This window comes from Lactuca virosa, chromosome 1, assembly GCF_052849685.1.
Source record: "Lactuca virosa cultivar CGN04683 chromosome 1, Lactuca_virosa_CGN04683_v6, whole genome shotgun sequence".
Classification (NCBI taxonomy): Eukaryota; Viridiplantae; Streptophyta; class Magnoliopsida; order Asterales; family Asteraceae; genus Lactuca; species Lactuca virosa.
In genome coordinates, this window is record NC_136426.1 from 239,441,629 (window position 1) to 239,469,151 (window position 27,523).

The window sequence follows — 27,523 nt, forward strand, 5'->3', positions numbered from 1 at the left end:
TCTGCGTATTCATAATCATATACCACCCTCGCGTATACACTGAATAGGGATAGGTGGGCTGTATTCGACCTTAGCCTCTATGCTTGAACTTGGTCTGCTGGACGAGTGGTATTTCGTGACGGTCTGCAGATATCTGACGATAAGGCTTCGGAGGACAAAGTACTCTTCACATGAGTACTTCGGGGTTTGGAATATGAAAGATAAAACTGAGGTTTAGGTCGGACTGTCGATACGAATGATGAAGGTTTCGCGAACTTGACGGTCGAGGTGATAGAAACATATGAACTTAGTATGGTGAGGACCACGCCAATTCATGACGAATGGTAGTAACGGACTCTTTACTGAACAAAGTTTTGGCCAATTTGAAAGAAACGTATGCTATACGATGATGTATCCCTAGTATGTTCGACAATGTACTCCTTGTGTGTTCGAAAATGTACTCTTTGTAAATGATCCAGGGCTTTCTGTTTTCCCTTTGATGTTAACACTCCTACGTATCGTACCGCTATGTGCGCATACATACAAATGAAAGTGCTTTGATAACTGGTGATGATACTTTATATCATGATCCTCCTTGGTACCACTACGATCGCATGTCATATACAAGTTATGGATAATTAAGATGAATAAGACAGTCGACTGAGTAACTCTGTCTCAAATCCTCAACCAAATAAGGAACAGGGATTAAGGCGGAATCACTCACTCTAAGCCTGCAGCCTCTTAGTTATTCACAACCATGATGTATATGCTACGCCATCATAGCTTCTCTAAACGGATCTTTTAGTTCTCTTGAATACTGTGATCTATTTCAATATGTGAGTTATTATAATTACTTTTTAAGTGTTTTCCCCAAGTTTTAATCTTATATAAATATTAATTAATTAATTTTTTTTAAAGTAATTACCATTTCGAAAAAAACGTACCACTGCTCGCTGACGACTCCGGGGTAGATTCTCCGGCGCGGTGATCATCAGAACTCGTCCATCCGCTCCTGAGTTCTTTGTTATTGGGCAGTCCCTCTGATTGTCTCCACACTCACCACAGCCATAACAGGCTTGGTTTTCTTCAGCTCCGGGGACTTGGGAGATCGGTTGAGCCGGTGCCCTGCAAAAACGGACTGTGTGCCCCTTTCTGTGGCAGTTCAGACACTGCATTTCCCGGCATACTCCGGTGTGGTGATAGTTGCACTTTCCACACTTCGGGAGGGTTCCAGCATATCGAATGGCAGGTGCTGGAGCAGCATGCGTTGTAGCGACGTACATAGTACTCGCTTGTTTCTCTTGCGAGGTGTCCTGTGTTGTTCGCTTCTTCTTCCTCTTGTTCCCCGACTTCTGATTATAGTCCTTTCCCTTTGATGGCTCGGGAACGAGGACTCCTACACCATGGTGGACTCCATGGTCAATGAGTCGCTGGGCCAGGCGTTTGGCACTATCAAATGTGGCTGGGTTAGAAGACAACACATCTCCTTGGGTCGGAGCAGTCAGACCCCAAATGTATCGTTCTATCTTCTTGCTCTCTGGGGTAACCATCCGGGGGCACAGTGCTGCCAGGTCGCTAAACCTATCAGTGTAGGCCACTATGTCTGAGCCGACCATCTTGAGCTCCCATAGTTCTTGTTCCAGTTTTTGTACTTCGCCCCCTTCCAGCATTAACTCTTTTAGGTTTTCCCAACCTATTAAGTTAGCCACTGATAGGGTCAGTGACTTAACATGGCTGTTCCACCGTGTCAGGGCTCTGTTGGAGAAGGTGCAGGCAGCAAACTTCACTTTGCTCCCTTCTGGGCACGAACAGATTTCGAAGACCGAATCTGTTTTCTCGAACCATCGCATCAGAGCGATGACTCCACCATTTCCATTAAAGGAAAGGGGTTTGCAGTTGGCGAAGTCCTTGTAGGAGCACTCTCTCGAGCACACAGGGACCTCACCTTGAGTAGAATGAACAGGTGTTCCACCTCTGTTGGAACTGGTAGGATGATATTGAGCCATGGCTGTTGCCACAGCCGCAGCTACTGCAACATTTAGAGTTGCCGTATCGATTTGTGGAGGAGGCATCTTTGCTAAAAGAGTACAAAGATGAAATGGGAATAAGTCTATAGCAGTGGAGATAAGCCGAAAGCTGAAAGACAAGGTTATCCTATTTCTGAGTGTATCTGATCCTGACTTCCACAGGTTTCTGGAAACAATTCATAAAAAGTCTATACTACATAAACTTTATGAATTAGAAATGGCTATCCTCGAATGAATATCTGTTACCTGAATAATTGTTACCAGCTGCATGTAAGAAAATAATCCTAACACATAATGTGAGCAGTGTCTCCACTCGCTCATTAAGTTAACCAAGATTATTATTTATTAGTGTGACTCATAAGACGTTTTGGTTACTTCGGTTGATCCTTCTTTGAAAGCTCCTCATGAACTTGCTCTCGTTTCCTCCTGACTCTTCTGTTGTCTACTATGAGGAAGTGGTTACATCTATCTGGGTTTGTCGTGCGAGAATGGACGTGACTAAAGAATCTATGAGATTTAAGGTAACTTTATGGGGTGATCCTTACAAAGTCCTCCTGTAATTGCACAAGGTATACAAGTTGTATATAATTCAAGATTAAATAGACCTTCGAATAAGTGATCCTACTTCAAAACCACAACCATAAGAGGAATGGGTAGTGAAGCGTAGATCACAAATTCTAAGTCTATAAGATCTCAATTATATAAAACTTTAAGAGTATACATTGCAAGATTATAGACCTATCCGTAAGGGTCTTTTAAGTTATCACATAAGTTGTTTACATGGCCTAAAATACTCCTATAGTACTTTAATGTAATGTACTTGATCTAGAATTCTCTTGACTGGTGTTTAGGTAAGTTTTAAGACTGTTGCAACACCACATCACTCCCAAACACATGTCGGTCACATCTCGAATGAATATAGTTGATCAGGCTATATTGATCCTAGCTATGATTACATAACTGTTTAGGTTTGACGACAGTGCTCAACCTTTAAATACTTTAGTTTTGTTCTTCTTGTGATACTTGGTCTACATGTATAAGCAAGTAGGTATATTTTTATAACTTATCGTTATACTCTTAAAATATATCATTATCCAGAGCATTTAAGCCCCATTGTATTTATAGTTGTATATCTTTTATCGGTTGATATACTTAGTTCACTATAAACAATGCTCTGATACCAATCTGTCACACCCCAAAACCGGAACGGCGGAAATGTTCGGGGGTAGAGGACGTCATGTTTAGTATCACAAGATATGCATTATAGTAAGCAAGTAATGAACAACCATTTCATTAGAAAGAAAGTGTTTACAATGTGTGTGTTCACAAAACATTGAATTCATAAGCAAATAACAAAACAAGACTTGAAGCTATTATGCTACATCTTCTGAATTCCCAACACGAGTACCTGTCTACTAGGCTCCTGAGAATACAAGTTATCTGAAAGAGTTGATCAACAATTAAGCTGCTGAGTTCATAAGATTTTAGTGATGTAAGTAAGTTGTAAAATGTAGTTGAAAATGTATTTGAAAATGTAGTTGAAAATGTATTTGAAAATGTAGTTGAAAGATGTAGTAAGTTGTAAGTTCTATTTAGAAAAGTTCGCCTGTTCCTCTAGAAAATCCTATATTTCCTACTTTAATGAAAGATAAGTAAAAATGACTTTACAACCCTTTCTATGAGTACTAAATGGATACAAGTTATATAAGACTCAGAGTAAACAAATAATCGATTGTGCGTATCTGCCATAAGGCGGAAAGCACACATTCCATTAGTTGTTTGATCATTGTGGTATATAACCCTGGTGTATTCACTTGTTACTCATGGAGTTAATTGTAATGATTCCTTTATATTTAATGAAAAGATTGTTTAAGAAAACCCTTATTTATTATAATAAAATGGTGACCACAGTGATTACTTCTATAATCACTTAGTTTATACTGGCTATATATGATCAAATATCGAATAGAAAGTTAATTGGGTGAATCTGCCCTAAGCCCACAACCAAACAAGGAACAGGAAGTAAGGCGGAAAGCACACATCCAACTACCTATTGGGTATTAATGATATATAACCATGATGTATAAACTCAGGTATTATAGAGTTAATCACCTAAGGTCCTTTAAGTTTATACTGGTTTAATAAAATGGATTAAACCCTTAACTGGAAAGTTTCTAGTTTTGAATACCAAAAGTTCTGATTTGGAAAGTATGTTTTGTACTAGAAAACTGTGCATTGACTTTGTGTCCTATGACTTGACCCATACCTGGTACCCTTATGATGACTTAATGTATATTGAGCATATATATACCTAGAATCGAATAGAAAATAGACTGGGTGAATTCGTTCCAAGCCCACAACCAAACAAGGAACAAGAAATGAAGCGGAGAGTACACATCCTATTACCTGTCGGAACCTATTAATATATATATATATATATATATATATATATATATATATATATATATATCCTTTGATGTATACATTAAGGAATCATAAGGTTAGCATTATGGTCCTCTCTACTAAACGTAGCCTTCTACCAAGGCATCTAATGTTATGTGTGTTTGTTTCTTGCATGAGTTGTGTATTTTCCCAAGTGAGACTATCATTAACCAAAAATATAGTTTTTACATTACTGTTTATTGTGAGAAGATCACAATGTGAATGAAATGGGGAAATAATAAAGTACTGTAGTGTTGTATTATAGTAACTACTGTTGTACTTTCTACCTTAAATCAATTGTTATTTAAGGTATAATGTGATATGATTGCACCATAGTATCGTCTAATAACACGACGATGAAAGACGTCGGAAGAAATGACATTTGGCACCCGTAGACTTGCAAGTCCCACTGTAGCGAACAACAAGGTGTAGGATAGTCAATCCAGTATATGATTATACCCAAATTCACGCTCTCCCTCTAGGAGATTATGGCTACAAATCGAGCCATGACAGGTGATGCCATGCCCCGAACGATGGTTCACATTTATGTTATTGTATACTTGTATATGTAATGTATGTACTAGCTGTATTGTATGTTCTCTCTGTCTAGTATGTAGTATGTTCTGTTTGTTTCTCATCATAGTATGCTTTGACTCATGTATGAATTGACTCTTTGTATGCTTCATTGTACTAGAAGTAATGAATACTATCTTCCTAAACTATACCTATTATAGTTTACTAATGTTTTACTTGAACTGTTATTGAAAAGACTCATTTATCTGCTAAGTTATGCTTGTACTTTAAAAATGGAGTTTTGTTAAACTATGAAGTAACATAACTTTAAAAGAGTTTTTGAAATGTTTTGATCACTTATAAATGACATAAGCAATCCTTTGAAAGATTTAATATAACAAACATTTACACAATTATCATTGTGTTCAACTTGTATTCCCCCCTTAAAAGCATTTGAAACAGTTAAAAGATTCATTACGGGTATGAACTCACCTGATGTGGGTAATTCAACGAATACGTGCGTAAGGACGAGAAGTTCCACGAATGAAGTCCCGAGACACAATAATTCCTAAATGACATATATTGACATATATTGGCATGAATATAGTGTTTATAAGCAACTATATGAAAGGAAACACCTTCCGGGACTAGGAAACACTTTGACCAAGTGTTGGAATCACATGTGATTCATCAAAGGAGAGTGGAATGGTACTATCATGAGTTTACTACCATGGGTTTACGGCCAAAGGGAGTTTACAGCCATAAACTCATGGTCAAACATGCATAAGTATGTGTTTGAAGGCTAGGGAAGCTCTAGGGACTTTTGCTCTACACAAGGATGAGAAAGACCAACTCAATGGAGGCTTTTGATGAGTTTACGGCCCAAAGGAGTTTACATCCGTAAACTCATGGTCATTATGCATTTGAGTGTAGTTTAAGGTCCTATTTCCATCAAGGAAGGGTTCTAGGTCACAAGCTTTGCATCTAGGAGGGTTTATGGCCAAAATGGCACCCTTATAGGGGTTTACGACCATGGGAGATGGCTTGGCCGTAAACTCCTTTTGGTCTTGTGTTTTTGATGTTTTCAAGGCTCTAAGCATGAGTCCTAACTAGATATCAAGTGTAGGGAAGAGTACTTACGATATAGAGGCTTGAAATGGTTGATTTTGGCCAAGAACACTAGTGTGTTCTTGGTGTTCTTGGTGAAACTTGAAGATCTAAGAAAAGTTGATTTCCATGGATGAAATCAAAGAGTGTAACTAGATTAAGAGATGTATCAACTAATCAAGAAAGAACACTTACAACTTTTGAAGATCTAGGATGAAAAGTTGGATGATACTTGAGAGGATTTGAAGAAAATCGGCCAAGGAAAGAAGGAATGAGAAAAATGGCCAAGTTTTATATATGTAGAGGTGAGTTTACGCCCCCCTTGAGTTTACGGCCATAAACTCTTGGTAACTTGGCCGTAAACTCCTCTTGATGGAGTTTAAGGCTTGCATGCTATACTGTGGTTCTAGCAGGTACTTCCTAACACTCATTCCTTAAGTGTACTAGACTTAAAACTCCTTAGAATGACCTTTAACTAGGTTAGAACTCATTACCAATGAGTCTGACACTCAGTGGAGTTGACTAACCGAGCTTTCAAAGCAAAAAAATTTCGGGTTGTCACACATGGATATTTGGAGATGGAGCAGGCAGCAGGGGCAGCGACCCCCATTTGGGATGGCCAGGGAATTATATGATCTGAGAGACGGAGGGGCAGCCGACCGGGCACTTCCTGTCATGGTGAGGCGGTTACGGAACACAGGCGACCTAGCCCAGGACACAGCCGAGCAACTGAATCAGATGCGAGCCGCAGTGGCAAGAGCGGAACCAGAAACTCAAGAAGTAATCCATAACTTTTAGGTACGTCAAGCAATTTGGGAGGATCGACTACGAGCCACAGAACGGCAGGTGTTGCGTCTTCAGGGCGCATCCACATCATCAGCCCCACCACCCGACGCATCTCAGAGCACTTCAGACCAGTAGACCTCTCTACTAGTGTTAGGTTTCTTTTGTACGCACTATATTATGTACTACCGACTCCATGTTTAAGTGATTACACTACTCATAGAGTCGTTATGCTGTCGAACTTTGTACCTTTATGTATGCTCTTACGAGCAAATTTTCATGTATCAAAGTACGGATAATATTAGTGGAAAATATTATGTGTTTATTCGTGATGTTGTTATCTGCTATGTGTTTTATATTCTTATTGCTTAGTGTAAATTTATGGAAACACTTAGATGCGCAAATCGATTCACGAAACTCCCAACTTAAAAAAAAACAATACATACTCAACATCTTTCTGTTCCATAATAGCAAGACGACCCCTACTACGAAGCCCTAGTAGTCTATGGGGAGATTGAGGTGGGTCTAGATGACAATCCGGAAGAAAACCTTAAAGGAGGTCCTACAATGGGTCAGGAGGTGGGACCCGGAGTGGAACCGGAAGAGTACGTAGTAACTGATTACGAATATGACGAATCTGACTGGGAGTCAGATGAAGGAAAGGACGTTAAGGAGACACCTAGTAAGCCCCACCCATCGGAAGCCCTATCAGACCACACACGATTCAGGAAAGTGATACAGACTACATACGCTCTCTTGAGAAAGAAATAGCCAATCTCAAGCGTCAACTCTTTGCGGCCGAAGCTAGAGCCGTTTGAGCCGAGCTAAGGGAAGAAGTAATCACCCAGGAGGTAAATGAACTGGCTGAACTCCTGATACGCCAGCTTGACGATTGAGTGTCATCTTCATCATAACTGATAGAACGTACTCTACTACTTGCTATTATAGGTTCTACAGTATGTAGAACCAGCCGTATCTCCTACAAGTATTGTGTTTCTATGGATATTATGTCATAATACTGTCGGTTCATACATTTTCCTATGGAATGTATGCCCATCAGGCAAATTTTCCTGTATTAAAAATGGCTATTTCTAGTAGAAATGCTATGTGTTTCAATATGGGGCTCACATATGTGCACAAACAAACCATCAAAACCGTTAGACACTCAAGAACCTTGAAACCGAAATAACCTATGAACTCTATGAATACAACTTAATATTCGTGACAAATTTACGAATTACCTACTATCATAAATACATCCTAAGGATGTAGAACGAAACATTATGAATCGTACGACAAAAACGCGAAGCTAATAGAGTACAGCCGGAAATGACCACCGTTACTTACGATCCTGCTTATCATCATGCAGCCGAAGATGTCATTCCCCAGAAATAACAAGCACACCCGTGGAACCCCAATCTTGCAGATGGACTCTGCTACATTCCAAGCTGTTGTAACAGCTGCCGTGACTGCTGTTATGGCACAACTTAATGCAAACAACACCAACAGAGGTGGAAATAGTGTCGACAACTCCAGCCGAAGTAACAACCACGGAAACCAACAAGTGACAGCTTATCAAGGCACTCCAAACCCCAAGCCTAAGAGTAGGAAGCGAAAGTCTAGGAACAAGAAAAAGGGACAACCAACTTAAGGATCCTCGAAGAAACAACATATTGATGTTGTCAATGCTACCATGACAACTACTACACCAACACCAGGAAGAACATATGCTGGAAGTCTCCCAATGCAACAAATGCAATTTCCATCATCATGGAAAATATAGGGAGATGCATTGTACCAGTTGCAACAGAAAAGGTCACACGTCAAGATATTGTAGGACTCATCCCCAACAATACCAGCGGCTGACCAACAACAACAACAACAACCGCAACAACAATGACGTTGGGGTTAGTTACACTTGTTACAGATATGGAGAAATCGATCATTTCAGACGTAACTGCCCTAATGCTAACAACCAAGGAAAGGGAGGATCAGGAAGGGTTTCGAACCTAGGTTAAGGTGAAGCAGTTCAAGACCCGACTATTGACACCGGTACGTTCCTACTCAACAACACCTATGCATGCATTATGTTTGATAGTGGGGCAGAGCAAAGCCTCATTAGTCATAAAATTAAAAAACTTACTAAATCAACCACCTCAGAAGCTCAACGAAGCCTTTACGGTGGAAATGGCTAATGGGAAAAACTAAATCAACTCAAGATATCTATGTAGGGTGCACGTTAACAACTAAACAACTACTTTTTCCAAATAGATTCGATGCTAGTAAATATTTGGATTTTTGATATGATCATTGGCATGAATTGGTTAAGCCCCATCATGTTGATACTATGTGTCGCGAGAAGGCCGTTTGCCTTCACCTCCTTAATCACGAAACTCTAATAATCTATGGTGAGAAACCTGGCGCCAATCCTCATCTTATCTCGTGCATCAAGGCACAGAAGTGCCTGCATCAGAAGAACTACGTTTTTCCTCGCTCATGTTGTGGACAAGACCAAGGAAGAAGTAAGCATACAAGGTATTCCAGTAGCATGCGATTTTCCGGATGTATTTCCCGAAGAACTTCCGGTAATACCCCAGAAAGACAGGTCGAATTTCGAATCGACCTCATACCGGGAACCACATCAATTGCCAATTCACCCTATAGGTTGGCTCCTGCAGAGATGCAGGAATTGTCAAGCCAATTAAGCAAACTCTTGAGCAAAGGATTCATCAGACCCAACTTCTCGCCATGGGGAGCTCCGATTCTTTTTGTTAAGAAGAAAGACGGATCCTTCAGGATGTGCATCGACTATAGAGAGCTAAATAAGCTCACTATCAAGAATCACTACCTACTCCCTCGAATTAACGACCTATTTGACCAGTTCCAAGGAGCTAATTACTCTCCAAATAAATCTAAGATCTGATTATCATTAGCTCCGAATCCGAGAAGAGGACATTCCAACAACTGTTTTCCGAACTCGATACGTCTATTTTCGAATTCATTGTGACGCCTTTCACTCTAACGAATGCCCCGTGGTATTCATGGACCCCACGATACATTGGGCCATTCGAGATTCTTACCCGAATCGGTCCAGTGGCCTATAGGCTGCAGCTACCTGGTGAGTTCAGCAGTGTACACCCCGTGTTCCATGTTTCCAATTTGAAGAAGTGCTTATCCGACAAAACTCTTGTCATCCCATTGGAAGAAATCGAAATCAACGAGAATCTCCAGTTCATCGAGGAACCAGTTGAAATCATGGACAGAGAAGTGAAGCGTACTAAGCAAAGTCGCAATCCGATTGTGAAAGTTCGGTGGAACGCAAAACGTAGACCGAAATTCACATGGGAACGCGAAGACCAGATGAAGCAAAAGTACCCTAAACTAATCTCGCATTCTCAAACCTAGTTTCAAAAGAATTTCGGGACGAAATTCCCTCTAACGGGGGGATGATGTCACAACTAGAAATTCTAAGGTTTTGTAAACATTAACAAGAGTAACATTTGTGACTAAAACTTGAAAACATGCATGATGTTTATTCAATGACAACAAAATTCCATCAAACACTCTATGCAGACACTTCAAATGGTCAACAAAAGATTGGAAACCCTAAAAATCTCGGTTTAAATCCATTATGGACTAGGATTTCCTTATTGGGCCTAATGGGCCAATAAGCTTCCAATTTGACTATTTTGGGCTTAGGACCCTTAAATGGGCCCTAATTGGACCCACTTTCATAAACTTAACATTTTAGGCCATAATGGGCCTAAAATGAAAAGGTTTACCCTAATGGGCCTTATTGGGCCATAACTAGCCTAATTTGATTATTATGGGCCATAAAAACCTATTCTTTTAAGTCATTTGGGCCGTGAGACACCCTAGAGGCCTAATGGGCCGAAAAATTTTATTTGAGCCTCATAAATTCGAGCATGGGCCCAAAATGACTCCTTTTCCCTCTCTTTTAGCCCAACTCGGCCCAATGAGAAAAAAAATAAATAAATAAAAGAAAATTATGGAATTATGGGAGGAAGACACATCATTTTTACATCTTGGATATCCATGCTAGATTTCTCTCCTCCCCATGCATCCATCACTTCATCTATTTCTCTTCCCTTCTCCTTCTCCTTCTCGGCCGTAAGCCTCAAACACACACACACTCTTCCAAAATTCTCTCCCCACCCTCCCAAAGATCATCCTTCACCATCTTCCAAAAATCTAGAAAATTTTGCTAGAGCCTTGAGGATCTTTATCAAGTCATTCCAATATTTAGTAAGTATTTTTCAAAATACAAGCATCTTGTAACATCCCGAAATTCAGGTACAACTATTTAACCCTTCTCTTTTGTCAAGTTGTCAAGATTAGCCCTTGAGTGGAAATTGTAGCAAATGAGTACGCTGGGCGTACTCAAGAGTACGCTGCGCGTACTCATGCGCTTATTTTGGACGCAGACTCGCCTAGGTACGCTGGGCGTACCCAGGGTTACGCTGGGCGTAGTTGGCCCAGGTGCAAAACCCTAATTGTGGCTTGAGGGCTATAAAAGGAATGAGATGGTCTTGTCCCCAGCCACCATCCCTCAGAGAGAAACCCTAGAAGAGCAACTTTATCGTTCTAAAGCTAGTGTGTGTGTTCTTGAGCAAGAAAGTGCCTTTGTCTGTTAGTAAAGAAGAAGAGGACGTTCTTGTGGAGGCTAGAGGTTGGAGTACAAGCTTGGATCTGAGTTCTACAGAGGGATGAGCTTCACTTGGAGGTATAAAGCTCAGAGTTTTCCTTGTTATTTTTGGTTTGTGCTTTATGGACCATTTCTAGGGTTAAAGTCCCAAAGGTGGAGACTTTATGAGCATAAAGGACTCCATGGACCTAGATCTGTCCCATTTCAGTGATATTTGTGTTATAGATCCATAAAGTTTCCATCTTGGTCGTTGATATGAGGTCATGCTTGTATTATGAGCTTTCTAGAATTGGGTAATGGAATGTTATGGTTGTTAGTGACTTGTCCAGCCATGAAAAGGCTTAAAGTCACTAACTTTATGGATTAAGAGGCTTAGAAATGGTCAGATCTAAAAGTTGGACGTGGGTCTTAACTGTTTAAGACCTCAAGAGCTAAGGAGTCTGAAATTGGGAGTTACGCTGGGCGTAATCCCAGTACGCACGGCGTAGGGGGTCACGTTCCCCGTTTCTGTGAGGTCGCCGGGTACGCCCAGCGTACAGGCTTGGTACGCGCAGCGAAACCCGGAGAGTTGACTTTTGTTGACTTTTAGGGTTTGGTCAACAATTGGACTTTTGGGACCATTGAGGGGTAAAATGGTCTTTTAACCTTCTGAGAGGACATAGGAAGGGATTAGTCTAGCCTTGAGAGCCGTTAATGATTTGAAATAATTACTTTATGTGATTAGGCGGGGCTAGGTCGTTGTTTCGAGATTCAGGGATATCGAGCACGTGAGTTACTAGACATCATACGAGGTGAGTCTTCTCACTATACTGTACCTGGAAGGATACTTATGTGTGACCGGAAGGTCTTGTATGCTATGATGTATGTGCTATATGCGGTTATGTGATATGTATGTGCTATGTATGATTATGTATGATATGGACCGGAAGGTCAAGAGGTTACGGACCGGAAGGTCGATACGGGTAGGACCGGAAGGTCTACCGGGATTTGGGACGGGAGTCCCCTGAGACACATGGATCGGAAGATCCTACAGAGTTGTGGCCTGGAAAGGCGTATGTGTGGCATGTGGTATTTTGGGGAACTCACTAAGCATTTATGCTTACAGTTGTTATGATATGTGTTTCAGGTACTAGCGAGGACCGTGGGAAGGCGCCGACATGATCCGTACACACTTATGGAGTTTATGTTATTGAGATTCTGGGACATGTTTTTGTGATGACACAGTGACACATTATGTTTTGTGATTATCATGTGAATGAAAGTATGATTTAAAAATGAAAAAATTGTTTTGAAAATTTACGTTGTTACACATCTTCTTTCCTCTTAACATGAAAAACTCTTTCTTACATAGTTTTATTCCATGATCACACCTTTGAAGCTTCATAAGCTCGAGATCCACTCCAAGGTGTTGCTAGGATCAAAAACTATATCATCTTCTTCTATTTCTTCTCAAAAACAAACCCACAAACCTCAAGGTGAGTTCATACCCCCTTGTTTTCGTTTTTTACTTGTTTTGGGGGGAGAATACAAGTACTATGTGATGATCTATGCGTGTTTGCATGATATGCGTGATTTCCTTAGTTTTTGGTTGTGATAATGTGTAATACTTGTGTTATTTCGAGATCTATAGCAAGAAGGGTGAAAGAATCATAAAAAAAACATAATAAACAACATACATCATAGATCTAAGGGTCCTTAAGTTTACAAAGTGAAAAACAAAACCAAAAGAACCTTACAAGTGTCATTTTTGCAAAAATAACAAAGATTGGGTATAAATTGTAAATTGTCGGTTTTATGAGGGCTATAAGTTGTTTATTTGCATAAAAGCTGATTTCTATGAAAATAACACTTTTCAAAGGGTTAAAAACATAAATTTTAGCTTAATGGGCTTAAAATTGGGCCTAATGGGTTTTGGGCCCAAAGTTGCGAAAAAAATGAGGTTTTGAGGGGCTGAATTGGAAAATTTAACAAACTATGGGTCTAAAATGTAAATAAACTTTTTCAGGGGTTAAAAAAGAGTTTATTACCAAGTTTGGACTAAAATTGCAAAGTTCTTGAAATTGGGGTCAAACTGTAAAACTTACGGAATTCAGGCCAAAAATGTAAACTTTTTACAAATAAAGGCTGGAAATGATAAATGCAATAGTTTTGGGCTAAAATTTCTATTCAAATAAAGTCTGGGTGGAAAATGTCAAGAAAAATGGTTTAAGGACCAAAAATGTAAATTTTCATAAAAAGGGACTAAAAGTGCCATTTTTATAAAAAAAAGCGACCACAAAGATCAACCTAAATGTTTTTGGGACAAATAAACAATTTTAAATGTTTGGGTTAAAAATATCAAGTTTATAATGCATGATTTTAAATATATATATATATATATATATATATATATATATATATATATATATATATATATATAACTAAAGCTTCGTTATAATTCGAACGTTAAGTCATTTCTTTTTAAACATTGTGAATTAACATTTAGTAGACAACAAAGATATCAACAATACGAATTTAAACTCGACAAAACATAAACGATTCAATGGTTGGACTCAAGTACCTTCTTTCGTGTTATTGGGCCTTTGTGGCCCAAAATCATGATTTTTGGGCCCAACATAAATTCACATGTTTATTGGGCCTAAGGTGACCCAATTACATGCCTAATGGACCCTCAATGGCTTTTACATGCTAATGGGCCGTAGTGGCCCATTTGCATTGCTAGTAAGGTCCAAATAAATCATATGCGTGATGGGCGAACGAGTCCTTCGCATACTCGACAGCCTTTAATAACATACGTGATTAGTGGGCCCCCGTAGTCCTCTTCTCTTCGTCTGTTAGACTTATCTTCTATTCAAGTAAACAAAAATCAGGTCGTTAAACAAGGTTATTCAACTTCATTTGGATTTAGTGAGTAATAACAGGAGACACCAATAAATGTCGGTCGTAGTCTGTAGTTATAATCAAAGTCTCCTGGAGGGAGAGCGAGAGTTTGTGTATAGATGTATACGGGGGTGACTCCCCCACACCTAAGTTGTTCGCTACAGTTAGACTCGGCCAGTCTAGGGTGACAAAGTCTTAATTTCAATACCGGCATTCGCAAGAATGCCAAGACAGACGAACTAGTCATTATTATGCATGGGTATAACGACTCACATAGAGATCCAATATCATCTAAGTAATCATGGGAAATCATATTCATTCGTTGTGACGATACAATAATATAAAACGATCATACTGTTTTATCGGAAAACATCGGGTTTTCTGGGGAAACAACATTATTCACTTGTACTTTCAATAACTATAATACAAGAATTTATCATGAGAAACATATCATTTTTACACGTTTTGAAATCATTCACGCATATACTTATGGATCATCACACCTATTGCATAAACAATTGCCGTTTCAGAAAATATCGGATTTTCTGGGTTTTACAAACTATACAAAACATTTTCATATCAAACCTGTTTATGAACTCACCAACATTATATATGTTGACCGTTTTCAAAATAACTTGTATTCTCAGGTAACAGATAAACCGAAGAAAATTTCCAAGTATGTTAGGATATTTTGTTTTGTGACTCTCAAACAAATTATGCTATGGATATGTAATATTTAGACAGTGTACTTGATGTGAACAAGGTCAGTTGTAATGTATTAATGCATGGTGATGTTTATGTTTTGTTTGATGTATATTCATTGTCATGATATTTCAATTTAAGTCACCTGAGCCCTCGGACGTTTCCGCCGTCTGATTCGGGGTGTGACATCTATGCCACCCATTCAACCTAGAAGTATGTCACCAGCCATCTTTTCCCCATTAATCCTCACGTGATCACCCAACTGGATGGTCGACGCCTTGGAAATCCACCTCTAATGGAACCGGCGTCCGCCGCCCCCTCTGTTCCAAACTCCATTATCTCATCTTTCTCATAAGCCATTGGGAACCTAAACACACAAAAAAGACCACCACCATAGATTTTTTACCTTCCGTCGATACCTGAAACCCTAAATGCTAAGTCGCCTCTACCATCGCCACCTAACATCAGAAACATGGCACACCATTCAACTGAAAGAAACCCCAAATCACGAACCAACAGCGTACCACCACCTATTTTTCGTTTCTCGCACCACCAACCGCTCTACCAAGCCTCCACCCCCATAACCCCATCATAATCTGTCTCTATCTCTATGTCTCTATAAACCCTTAATCTAAAGACATACCACCACTCATCATCACTAACAACACCATCGCTCTCACCTCTACAACCAATCGCTAACTAATGGTTGACATTGACAGCCACCCTGTTAATCCCTTTACGAAAAAAGGTAATACGTTTCTTCTATATTTGATTTATTTTCTTTAAACGTATATTAGGTCTGCCATTTTGGTTTCTTAAAAATTGCTCTTAATGATCATTAAATTGGAATAATTTATTCTACACATTCTTCTCCATGGTTATTTGCTTATTGGATCTGTCAGGTGAGAAGGGAAGAAGGATAGGAGAGTTGAAAATAGCTCTTAATGATTGTTAAATTGGAATAAATTGTTATACACATTCTTCTCCATGGTTATTTGCTTATTGGATCTGTCAGGTGAGAAGGGAAGGAGGATAAGAGAGTTGACAGCAGGTTTGTGATCAATTTTCTCTCTTCAATTTCTAATCCATCAATATTATGCTTTACTTATATCATATACCTGTAATCAAGATTAAGTTTGACAACTGTATATCATCTGATACTCCATTTGTCTGTTGTTAGGGACTACTATGGTTTTTTGAGGTTTGTTATGGAAAATGGAGCAAAAGGATCTGATGTATGTGAATACAAAGATTCTATTTCTCTTTCCCATACAAGTTTTTGCTCTCTTTAACACTATTTTTTCATCACTGTCAGGTTATTGTTAGTGGAAATCTTAGAGCAAAGTCAATAGAGTTCAAGAAAAGGTACATGGTGTCATGTGGACAACTTATCAAGCAGTATATTGACTCTGATGTGAGCCATGCACCTCATAGATAGGTAAACTCATTTTGTTATCTGTTTTGTTTGTTTTCACCAATTGGATAAATTCCTTTTTGGGTTAAATGCTAGATTTATCAACAAACTTTCACTGCACTTCAATTTCATCTTATTAGAACATTGTTTTTTTGAAAAATCTATAGAGTTTTATCGTGTTTGAAAATTACTTTTTTACAAATAATATGCCAAAATATATAAAAATACCCTCTTACATACTTCATCTTAACTCTTTATAAGGCGTTACGCATAAGGATTCAACCTAACCTGGTTTGGAACAAGATACATTTTGGAGACTCGTATCTATAGGTATAATTAGCTTATGATACAATATTCATGAACATGCTAATCTGCCTACTATTAAGTCATTTTAAAACAATTATTCTTCCTGTGGGGGTAATTTTAATATTGTTACTGGGTATCTCATTTGGTCAACCTCCATATGTTGTTGTGAAAAAACTATAATTATGGGTATACTTTTTTTTTTTACTTAGTGTGTGTTTTGTTTGATGGAATGGCCAATGGAATGCAATGCAAGATGCTATTACTGTCCATATGAGAGAAGATTCTCTTCCTAATCTTAAGTTTTTCTATTGTTTTTGTTCTTTTCCAGCAAATCGTATTCCTACAAGATTAATATATGTATGTAGTCATATTTTTCTGTCAGGGTGGAGTATTTAGTTTCTAGGTTTTTTATTATGCTTTGAAAGATATTATGATTTTCTGCTTTTTCCTTATTCGATGAATACATGGAATGGGTGATGGTAGTTGTAATCAACGATGCAACTAGAAGCTTGAAAATAGAGTGTTTTGATGAAATGGAATCATATAATATGTCTTCGTTGTCTTTATTTTTTAAATTTTGGTTTATTTTATTTTTAAGAAATCATTCATTGCTGACTATGGTAAAGGATTGAGTGCATATTATTAGTACTTGTAGTCAACTATTGATGACATTGCTTGATTGTTTACTTTGTTGATTGTAACTTCCATATTTGTATTTACTATTTACCTTTTTATCTCTTAAAAAATATTTAAAACATGTTAATATGTTAGTTTTTTTACTGTATGGATTCATTTTTATTTTTTATAGTCTCTCCTAGACAACCTATCTCAAAGTCTGATGGTCTTGAAGCCTTTTCAATCTTTGGAAGTGGTTCGAGATGCTGCTCACCAGCAATAAATACATTATGGGTTAACCAATTAAGTATTCTAATTATAAAATAGTATATTTACATACTTTGGGTTAAAATGGAATAAATACTTATTAGAAATAAATATTTTGTTATATTCTTTTGTTGAAATAATAGATGTTATATCAACGGAAACAATGAAAGTAAGGTGTTATTTCCTGCTTTGTATTTACAAAGTAGAAAATATCATCAAATTTTCATTATTTTATTTATTATATCATCTTACTTTACTGTGTGTACATTTTTGTAGCATGTATGACTGTGTTTATGTTAACATAGGGTGCTATATAATTAGAATAAATGAAAGTTTGTAACCTTGCGAGGCTGTGAGTATGTGATTGTGTGTATATATGGTTGTGTGTAACATATGGGACTTTGTATTTGTTTTGTTGCTATGAACCATGTTCCTTTTATGTAACGTTCTTGCTTCTTCGCAATTCTTTTCTTTTCTCTCCTTCTACATGTTTCTATTTGTGTGTGATACTTGATTGTATGTTGAATTGATGGTGCTAATTTTGAAAGGTAGGCATAAAAATATAATTGTTTCATATTTCGTTTGTTTTTTGTTTTCAAGTTAATTTAATGGGTTAATCTTAACTTCCTCAATATGTTTGATGAATTTTAAGCTTTATCTTCCTCATAACTTGAATTTCTGAAATGTTATAATTATATGTAGTTATTTTCATAGTAACTTTTACATGTAATCTGATTAAATTGTGTCATATGAAGATTTCAGTTTTTTTGGATAATAATTCATATATGATAACTAATGAACAATTGTGTCATATATGGCAGGTATAATTTCACGAGATACGGAAGTCTTCCGGGAAGGTACAATTTTTTGAAATAAATTGAATCTATGGACATGCAAGGGATAGGATTGGGGCTGGTACAACTTGCATTGTTGTCTTTGTATTGCTTGCAGTATAGACAAATCCACCTTTTTCCACTACCTAAGATGAATGGAAAGAGAATCTTGAAGGCCATGTTTAGGGAAAGGGTAAGTTTATGATCATGTATCAACAATTCATTTGCCTGTAGCAACTACAACAACTAAATGTTGGAAACAGAGACTCTCCATTGTTTTGTATCCCAATTCACTTAACAAGCAAATTAATTAATCTGATGTGGTTGTGCAGATTCCTTGATATTTATATCAACAGTTGCTAAGATGATATTCTGCTTACAACCAAAAGAAGGGCATATAGACTTGTAAGTCTATTTGTTGGTGATGGTTGTCTCTTGTGATTTTGCCATAATCTATGATTATTCATCCATAGTTAAAAGGTTTTTTTTAATCTAATTTTAATTCGTCCATTGTTGAAAGGTTTTTTTATCTAATTGTAATTCCAAAAAACTTCATTAATATGCATCATTTAATGTTTTCTGTCATATCGCTTCTTAGTCAAAAAAATACTCTTAAAGAAGCATTTTAGTTAAAATGTTGTATTTGCTGTTTGCTATCATTACAAATAAACTTGTAGGGTTTTGTTTATTGAATTGACGGATATTATAGTACTTTAGTTTCAAGTAACTTTTAAACTTTCTTATTCAGTATATGCTTGATTTTTTTCACTTTAGTCAGGCATGCCAAGTTTTAGTGATTAACCCCTTAAGTTTATCACAAAAATGCAATTTTTTTATTATTTATCATAAAGTAATTACAAATTATGCCAATTTTTAGTGATTAACCCCTTAAGTTTATCTTTACACACAATCATTTGTCCAAGATTGTATAAGTTTTACATAGACATATTAACACTTTTAGTTTTAATTTGAAAAACAAATCATTAAAGATATATGTTATCATATTGATTTATTTGATTTTAGAGACGAATGAAATTGGTTAATATTTTAGTTGACGAAGTCATTTCCATTAGGGCAGTTAGAAAATGTATAAGAATACCATAACTTAGTCTAGGGATGGGCATACTACCCGTGGGACCGGACCGGAAAAAAACCGGGAACGGACCCGGAACGAACCGGATTATCATATTATTGGGCCGGTTTTCGGGTTTGGTTTTTATCAATAATCGGGTTTCGGGTTTGGAGCGGACCGTACCCGAATTAAAGGATTTAACCCGGACCGGACCGGAAAAACAAAAATTATTTTCTTTTTTTTTATCGACAAATAGTAAGCGATAATTAACAAAATAAAAAAATGTTGTCCGATTGAATTGATTTGTCCGCTCCTGTGGATCACATTATAGTGTCTTTTTTTTTTTTTCTGCCTTTTCTCTTGATCGCATTATGGTGTCGATTTTTTTTCTCGAAAACTAAAAGTTATTTCCTAGTATAACTTTTTCAATAAAAATAATGCAGTTCTTTTTTAAAAGAAAAAATAATGCGGTACTTTTTAGTAAAAATAATGTTGTTAATTGTAATTATTTTATAAAAATAGTGCAGTTTTTTTTTTATAAAAACAGTGCAGTTTTTTTTTTAAAAAAAATGATGTTAAGTGCAGATTTTTTTATGTAAAAATAGTGCAGTTTTTTTTATAAAAATAGTGTACTTTTTTAATAACGTTTGTATCTGTTTGCATATACCTCATTTGCACGTGTTTTAATTGTAGTCTTGGAGCGTACCGTTATATTCATCTTTTTTTATATATTTTTTTAGTCGAATTGTGCAAACAACAAAGATACGAATGATGGATGTTACGTAATAAGATTATAATTTCAAATAATATGCTAGAGAGTAACATGACAAACAAAACCTGAAATCGTAAACAATAAACATACGAAACCCAGTTAGGCATCAAGAACAAGATTAGATCGAAATCGTAAACAACACAACCAAAGTCTAATTCGGTCCAAAACCCGAAACCCGGTTTAGAACCCGGAACCGGACCGGACCGAACCCGGACCCGCTACACCCAAAAACGGTCCGGTTTTCAGGTATGGTAATTCACGATTTTCGGTCTTCGGGTGTTCGGTCTTCGGGCCGGTCCGGTCCGGGTTCTGCCCGTTGCTCATCCCTAACTTAGTCCAACGTGTTTACATAAGTCCATAGCATATGCATTTAGTTTGAAAGTACGAATAATCATTTTACATAACTTATTCACATAGCCTAATAATGCTAAATTTTAAATTTAAACAAAATTATCGTATTTAATATGTAATAGTTTTTATTTATTATTATATATATATATTAAAGTTGTGGAAGAAAGGAATAGTAAACTTGGGATACTTAGTCCAAGTTTGGTCCCTTGATTTACATATCCGGTCCTTGTACTTCTTTAATTAATTTATTCATGTCCTTTTGTTTGTGTTCCATTCAACTTCCCATTTTTTTGGCAGAATTGGTCCCTGTATTATTGTTGGAAGTTAGGAATACTAAATTTGGATGTTTTTTGGCAACTTTGGTCATTATTCTTTACCCATTTTGACACTTTTGGTCCTTGCAATCAATATTTTTACACTTTTTTGGAACCTTTTAATATTTAAAGTTTGGCCACAAAACTTTAACGGTTTGACAAATTTGATCCATTTTCTAAAAAGTTGCTAATTCCTACCCCTTTAATTCTTTAGCCATTTTCACACTTCTGGTCCTTGCAGTCAAAACTTTTACATTTTTTGTCCGGGGCAAAGCCCGGATTTTTCATCCTTGCACTTTCTATGTCTGTCATATTTATCAATTCGGAAACAACATTGAAAGCTTCTGGCCCCCGCGTAGCGGGGGTAACCTTTCTAGTTTACATAATAATAGTTAATTAAAAATTACATTTGTTAATCAAATTATACAAGATCTAACAAAAAAATTAATTGTTTATCTAAACCGACAACATCCTTTTACTTTTACTAAAACCAACAATTTATTTATTAAGTTAAATTAAAATAAAAACACATTTTTATATTTAATCCAAACAAATATCATAGTTATATATTTAAGCCAAATAAACAATTTATATATTTTTATAAAACAAAACAACATAAATAAAGTTTCTACCCAAAACAATGACAAATTTTTAATTTTAACTAAATGGTTGCATCGCCTTCTATACCACCGTACACTTGCCTTTATCGAAAAACAAACCTATTGGAAAGAGTCATTAGTAACCACTAGAATCACCATTGAGCATCATCACCGCCACCTTCGCACCCGACGCTTGACGCGGGTAAACGGCTAGTGTGTGTATATATATATATATATATATATATATATATATATATATATATATAGGGTTTAGATCGGTTGAGAACTCATATTTTCCTGAGAACCCGAGAACTAAAAGTGGAGCGTTGTATCAAAAATTCATTAAGGACATGATCGTCATCTTGCCAATCTCATTTAATGTTTAATTTTTTTGTGTTATTTAATATATTAATATAAATGTGTAAAAATTTACATCATAAATCAAATTTTAAGATTTTTTTAAATATTGTATTTTTCGTTTTTTTTAAATGCAGATTTTTAATTTTTTATAGAAAACATGAATTTTTGAAAAAAAATTGAAAAGAATATTTTTTTTAAAAAAAACTGCATTTTTTTTTTCAAAATAACTGCAATTTTTCTAATGAAAATTGCGTTTTTTAAAAAAAAAAACTGTATTTTTTTTAAAAAACTGAATTTTTAAATAAAAAAAACTGCAAGTTTTTTTAAAGAAAGTTACATTTTTTTAAAAAAAACTGCAATTTTTTTAAAAAAACTGCATTTTTTTTTTAAAAAGTAAATTTTTAGGTGCATATATGCATATTTTTTCAAATGCATATATCTATATTTCTCAAAGTTGTAGAAAACGCTAGACGTTAGCTAGTCGGTGGACTGGGGTATATTGATTCATCGGGGGATTAATCGGATACCATTAATTATTAAGAAATTTATTCAAAAATTTATAAATCTAAGTTTAATCTTAAGAATATAAGTAAATAAGTATAAAAGTTTAATAATAACTTAATAAGTTTAAGAAGCACAACAAATCATCATCCAAAATAAGCATAAAAGTTTAATAATAAGTTTAACTAACACACAAAATCATCATCCAACAAGTCCATTAATAAGTTTAAATAGCTCAAAAATAAACACACATTTTCTTCTAATCTTCTCCGCATACTTCCATTATTTGAACCCCATCCGACTCGTATTCGTCTTCTTCTAACACTTGCTCCTCACTTTCGGACTCGAAATCTTCATCTAAAAGTTCCCTCGTTCTTGGACTTTCTCAGGGTGCTTGACTAACATCGGTTGCTAGAGCTTCATCAACCGTTTTTGGGTCTACTTCATCTACATCACAATCATCGCAATCAACAATCTATTCTTGAGCCGAGAGAGAATGATTTGCTAATAGCACTTCCATGTTTCTATATTTTCTCATTTTGTTTTTTTCCATTAAATTTGTACTGAATTGAACATAAACAAGATTGTTCAATTTGCTTGTCTCCAATCTATTTCGTTTCTTCGTATGTACCTACAAATTTAAAGACAACAAATACTTTAAACATGCTTAATATTTAAATTTTATAAAATATAAATTTACTACTTTATATTACTAACCCCTTCAAATATGCTCCAATTCCTTTCACAACCCGATGAACTACTAGTTAAAGAAAGAATCCTCATTGCAATCTTTGTCAAATGAGGAGTTGTGCCACCAAATAGTCCCCACCAACTAGCTATGGTTTTGAAACAAAAACACGTTATTAATCGATAAATATCAAAATTTTATAAAATAGATAAGTAGATAACTAAAAGGAAAACGAATTACCCGGATCAGAGTCGGCATTGTTCACCTTACAATGTTTAATTGCAAGATCGCAACTAAATCTATCAACTTTTTTTTTTTTGTACTTTGGCAAGTCAATAGTTACGACTTGCCTTTGCATCTATAAATCTCCACGAAATAATGTATCAAAAAAATCAAGAACCGCATCCATTACATCGGGATCATATTGGAGTTGTGGATCATTATAACGATAATATGGATTCAAAAGATAAGATGTTAAATGTAAAGTTGAATCTAGCCGACCTTTCATCTTTGTGTTTATGATATCTATAATAGGCTTGTAATGTTTCTCGTTTCCACCCAAAGATTTGATAATTTCTTCTTTTGCAACTTTAATCTCCCGTAAACAAAACCCATTGAGGGCTTCCAATCCGCATCAACCATTCGAAGGACTTTCACCAAAGGGGAGAACACCTTTAAACATTGTGTCACACCAGACCAAAATTGGACACTTGTCACCGTTTTATACGAGGCGATCCCTTTAGGCTTACCGGAAAATTTACATTCGTCCCATTCATTGCTAGAGAACATATGTCTTAGTTGTTCCTTTTTTTCGGACAAACTTTGTAATGTTAGAAAGGCGGAAGCAAATCTTGTGACTCCCGGTCGGATAATTTCCCTTTTGTTGGTGTAACTTCTCATCATCGCCAAGGTTTTGTGGTGAGCATAAATGAATATGGTTAGTTTCTTTGCTTGATCTAGGATTTTCTTAAACCTTGGGAGTGCTCCGATACCTTGAAAAAATAAACACAATTAAATAACAAATTATAATATACAATTAAACATTTTTAAACTAAATAAAGTAATAAACAAATAAAATAATAAATACAATAAATAAACAAAATAATGTAAATACCTTCAAGCATAAGGTTAATGGTATGTGTCGCACATGATGTCCAAAAAATAGATGGTCTTTTCTCTTTTAGCAACTTCGCCGCCCCCATATTATTCGTGGCATTATCGGTCACAACTTGAACAACATTCTCGGGACCAACTTATTGTATACAAGATTCCACATACTCATATATGTGTTGGCTTGTATGTGCTTCACTGGAACATTCTTTTGAAGATAAAAAACGGTACCCATCTTCGAATTAACACATAAATTCATTATGCTTCTCCTCTTTCGATCGGACCAAGCATCCGTCATAATCGAGCATCCATCCTCTTTCCATTCATTTTCGTTTTTTTTTCAACAAATTTTTTGTTCTTTCAACCTAATGCTTTAGAAGTGGGTCACTCAAAGCATATCTAGTAGGACAAGGAAGCCCGGTTCCAAATTGGCCAATAACCTCCAACATCATTTTGAAGTTATCCCTTTCAAAGGCATGAAAAGGAATCGCACTCTCATATGCCTACCTACTAATGAATTTATGGACCGTTAATATTCTTTCTTTCCAGACAATATTGTTAAGATCAACATTTTTTCCCTTTCCCGCCTTCAAAGCTTCTTCGTGGTTTATTATGTTTGCAAAGTTATCCATGGGGCCTATAACATTTGGTTCCTTCGACCCTAAAGAACTTTCTACTTCATGAAATTCTTGTCTCGCCTCCACCCTTAAGCCTTCATTATGTACTTGTTTAAATTTCTTTTTTAACTTCCCTTCATTAAGAGAATTTTTACATTTCAATTGATCATCTTTTGTAGAGTTTGGACATGAAGACACATTACCCGTCACATGAGCAATATGTTGTTTCATTCTATAAATCCCCCCACTAAATGTTTTTCCACACAAGATACATTTCAATCTATCCATGTTGCTTTTATCCGGGATAAAACCATAATCCCAACCAACATCATCCGAATTACGTTTATGTGCACTGGTGGCGGTGGATCCAACAGATGGTGTAGTCGAAGCATTAGATGTCATTGACTGTCAACTGTTACAATAATCAACGGTTATAAAAAAACATCACATTAACACACTTAAAATGAATTAACAACTTAGAAATTCTTGCCAGATGCAGTGTTTTGGATCACAGATATGAATTAACAAAAATCAAATGTCATTGTTTCTATAGTGGTATACTAGTATGTAAAAAAAATTGATTTTCATCACTATATGGATTTTATACAAGTACAACATCCATTTTGAACAAAGCTAACTATCATTATGCAATCATCTTTAGGAGGTAATTCAAGAAAAACAATCATCTATACTATGAGCCCAACAATAATTCATGTTGAACAATCAAGAAACACACTTTCAATTGCAAGCTGTGAAATGGAAGTAAGTACAAATGCCCAGGTCAATACGTAATTTCAAAAAAAGATTTAGTGAAGCATCTGCAAACAGAATGAGATAGATTGGAAAGTGAGATAAGAACTCTAGGTTCTAATCGTTTCACATCATGTACAGATGCAGAAGCAAATAGATGATGCACAATCACATGTTCACTAACAAATAACAATTCACAAATATTAATATTGACATGGAATCTGGTGAAATCAACCAACGAAAGAAAGAACAAACGAAAGTAGCGTGACTTTGAATCTGTCTCGCATGGAAATCAGTAGCCCAAATAATGAACAAGAACCGGTGAAATCAAGCAACAATAAAGCGAATATTGAGTCGTCCAGAAGAACTAACCTTCGTCGATGATAAGAGTTGGTGTCAGAGGTTTTCCAGAGCAGTACACGGTGTCGGAGGAGCAAGGGCGGACTCAAACACGAGTTTCTTGAGCGAGCTACGAAGTTGAGAATGAGACGACGGGCTTCTCTAACTCGAGCGCGATGACGAAGTTCGAAGTTGATCAGGGTCATACCGGAGCAAAAGACGACAACGTGATCGAAAGAATAGGATGTCGGCGGTTTAATTTCTCAGTCTGTTCAAGGTTGAGACGAGAGAGAATACGTTTTCCTAATACTTCGAATGAGTAAATTTGGAACCAACCCTAGAAAAGTTTTCAAATTGACATTTTTGCCCCTAATTTTTTTGAATTTTCGTTGACCGATTTTGACTGTTTAAAACGCTTAGCTCCGATTAGTTCCGGCTTTGACCGACGTTGACCAAACCGATTACAATGGCCGATTAGCCATAAACCTCATCGGTGGAGCTCCGCCTAGCGCCTAGGCGGCCGCCTAGACCGATTTCTGCAACACTGATATTTCTTATACTACAATATTCGTAAGTAAATCACAAAAAATCTCATTTTTATTAATTAATCTATAAACATAATAGTACAAGTATTTTATTCGATACAAAATAAAATATAAAAAATAAAAAATGCTACAAATTTCAAAGCGTTTTCATGTCTTCGTGTCAATATTTCCTTATTTTCTTCAATTTATCATTTTTCACCTCTTCAATATTCACCACAATTTCTTCCAAAACTACAAGAAAATTAAAACAAATGATTGATGCAAAAACACTCACAAAAATACATATGTGATTTACATATGAATCACAAGTGATTCACATATGAATTACATGTGATTTATATGTGAATTATATGTGATTTACATGTGAATCACATGTAATTTATATGTGAATCACATGTAATTCATATGTGATTTACATATGAATCAAATGTAATTCATAAGTGAATTAGATGTGATTTACATGTGAATCACATGTAATTCATATGTGATTTACATATGAATCACGTGTAATTCATAAGTGAATTACATATGATTTACATGTGAATCACATTTAATTCATATGTGAATTACACATGAATTATATGTAATTCATATGTGAATTACATGTGATTTACATGTGAATTACATGTGAATTACATGTAATTCATATGTAAATTACACGTGATTTACATGTGAATCACATGTAATTCATCTGTGAATTACATGTGTTTTACATGTGAATCACTTGTAATTCATTTGTGATTTACATATGAATCATATGTAATTACAACGTTGAACTTTTTATAAATTTAGCTAAGTAAAAAAGAAACAACCATAGTTGTGCAGATTTAAGTGTTGAACTCATTAAGCCCATTAAGTGAAAAAGAAAACTGCCCATGAGTTGTATTAAGAAAGAAAATAGAGATCAAAATCATTGGAAATTTTTCTTAACAAAATCATTAAACAGTAAATTTTGTATTGCTTTATAATAA

At 36.0% G+C, this 27,523-nt stretch overlaps 1 protein-coding gene and 1 long non-coding RNA gene across 4 annotated transcripts; one reads left to right on the top strand and one right to left on the bottom strand.

Annotated features, from left to right (window-relative positions):
* Positions 1-15,341: 15,341 nt before the first annotated feature.
* On the top strand, positions 15,342-19,119 carry LOC145108943 (uncharacterized). 3 transcript variants are annotated; one of them, XR_013708668.1, is made up of 6 exons: positions 15,342-15,847; positions 16,002-16,150; positions 16,280-16,334; positions 16,415-16,537; positions 18,523-18,727; positions 18,867-19,119. It is a non-coding gene; the product is annotated as an uncharacterized LOC145108943 (long non-coding RNA). The 3 variants fall into 3 exon arrangements; XR_013708669.1 differs by adding an exon at positions 16,775-16,843 and having other exon boundaries at positions 15,370-16,150; XR_013708666.1 differs by having other exon boundaries at positions 15,370-16,150.
* A 3,769-nt stretch (positions 19,120-22,888) lies between these two features.
* LOC145128410 (uncharacterized) lies at positions 22,889-24,393 on the bottom strand. Its single transcript, XM_079063209.1, has 6 exons — positions 24,306-24,393; positions 23,750-24,183; positions 23,432-23,549; positions 23,221-23,339; positions 23,068-23,134; positions 22,889-22,950 (listed from the first exon to the last, which is right to left on the bottom strand). The coding sequence occupies exons 1-6, from the start codon at positions 24,391-24,393 to the stop codon at positions 22,889-22,891; spliced, it is 888 nt and encodes a 295-aa protein (XP_078919335.1).
* Positions 24,394-27,523: the final 3,130 nt, after the last annotated feature.

Excerpts from the sequence above, each read along its gene's own strand:
- LOC145128410 (XM_079063209.1), bottom strand. The coding sequence starts at position 24,393 with ATGGGGGCGGCGAAGTTGCTAAAAGAGAAAAGACCATCTATTTTTTGG. Across the intron at positions 24,184-24,305 it reads CATTAACCTTATGCTTGAAG|GTATCGGAGCACTCCCAAGG; the intron begins GTATTTACATTA and ends TATTTTTTCAAG. Across the intron at positions 23,340-23,431 it reads CAATGCCGACTCTGATCCGG|CTAGTTGGTGGGGACTATTT; the intron begins GTAATTCGTTTT and ends TCAAAACCATAG.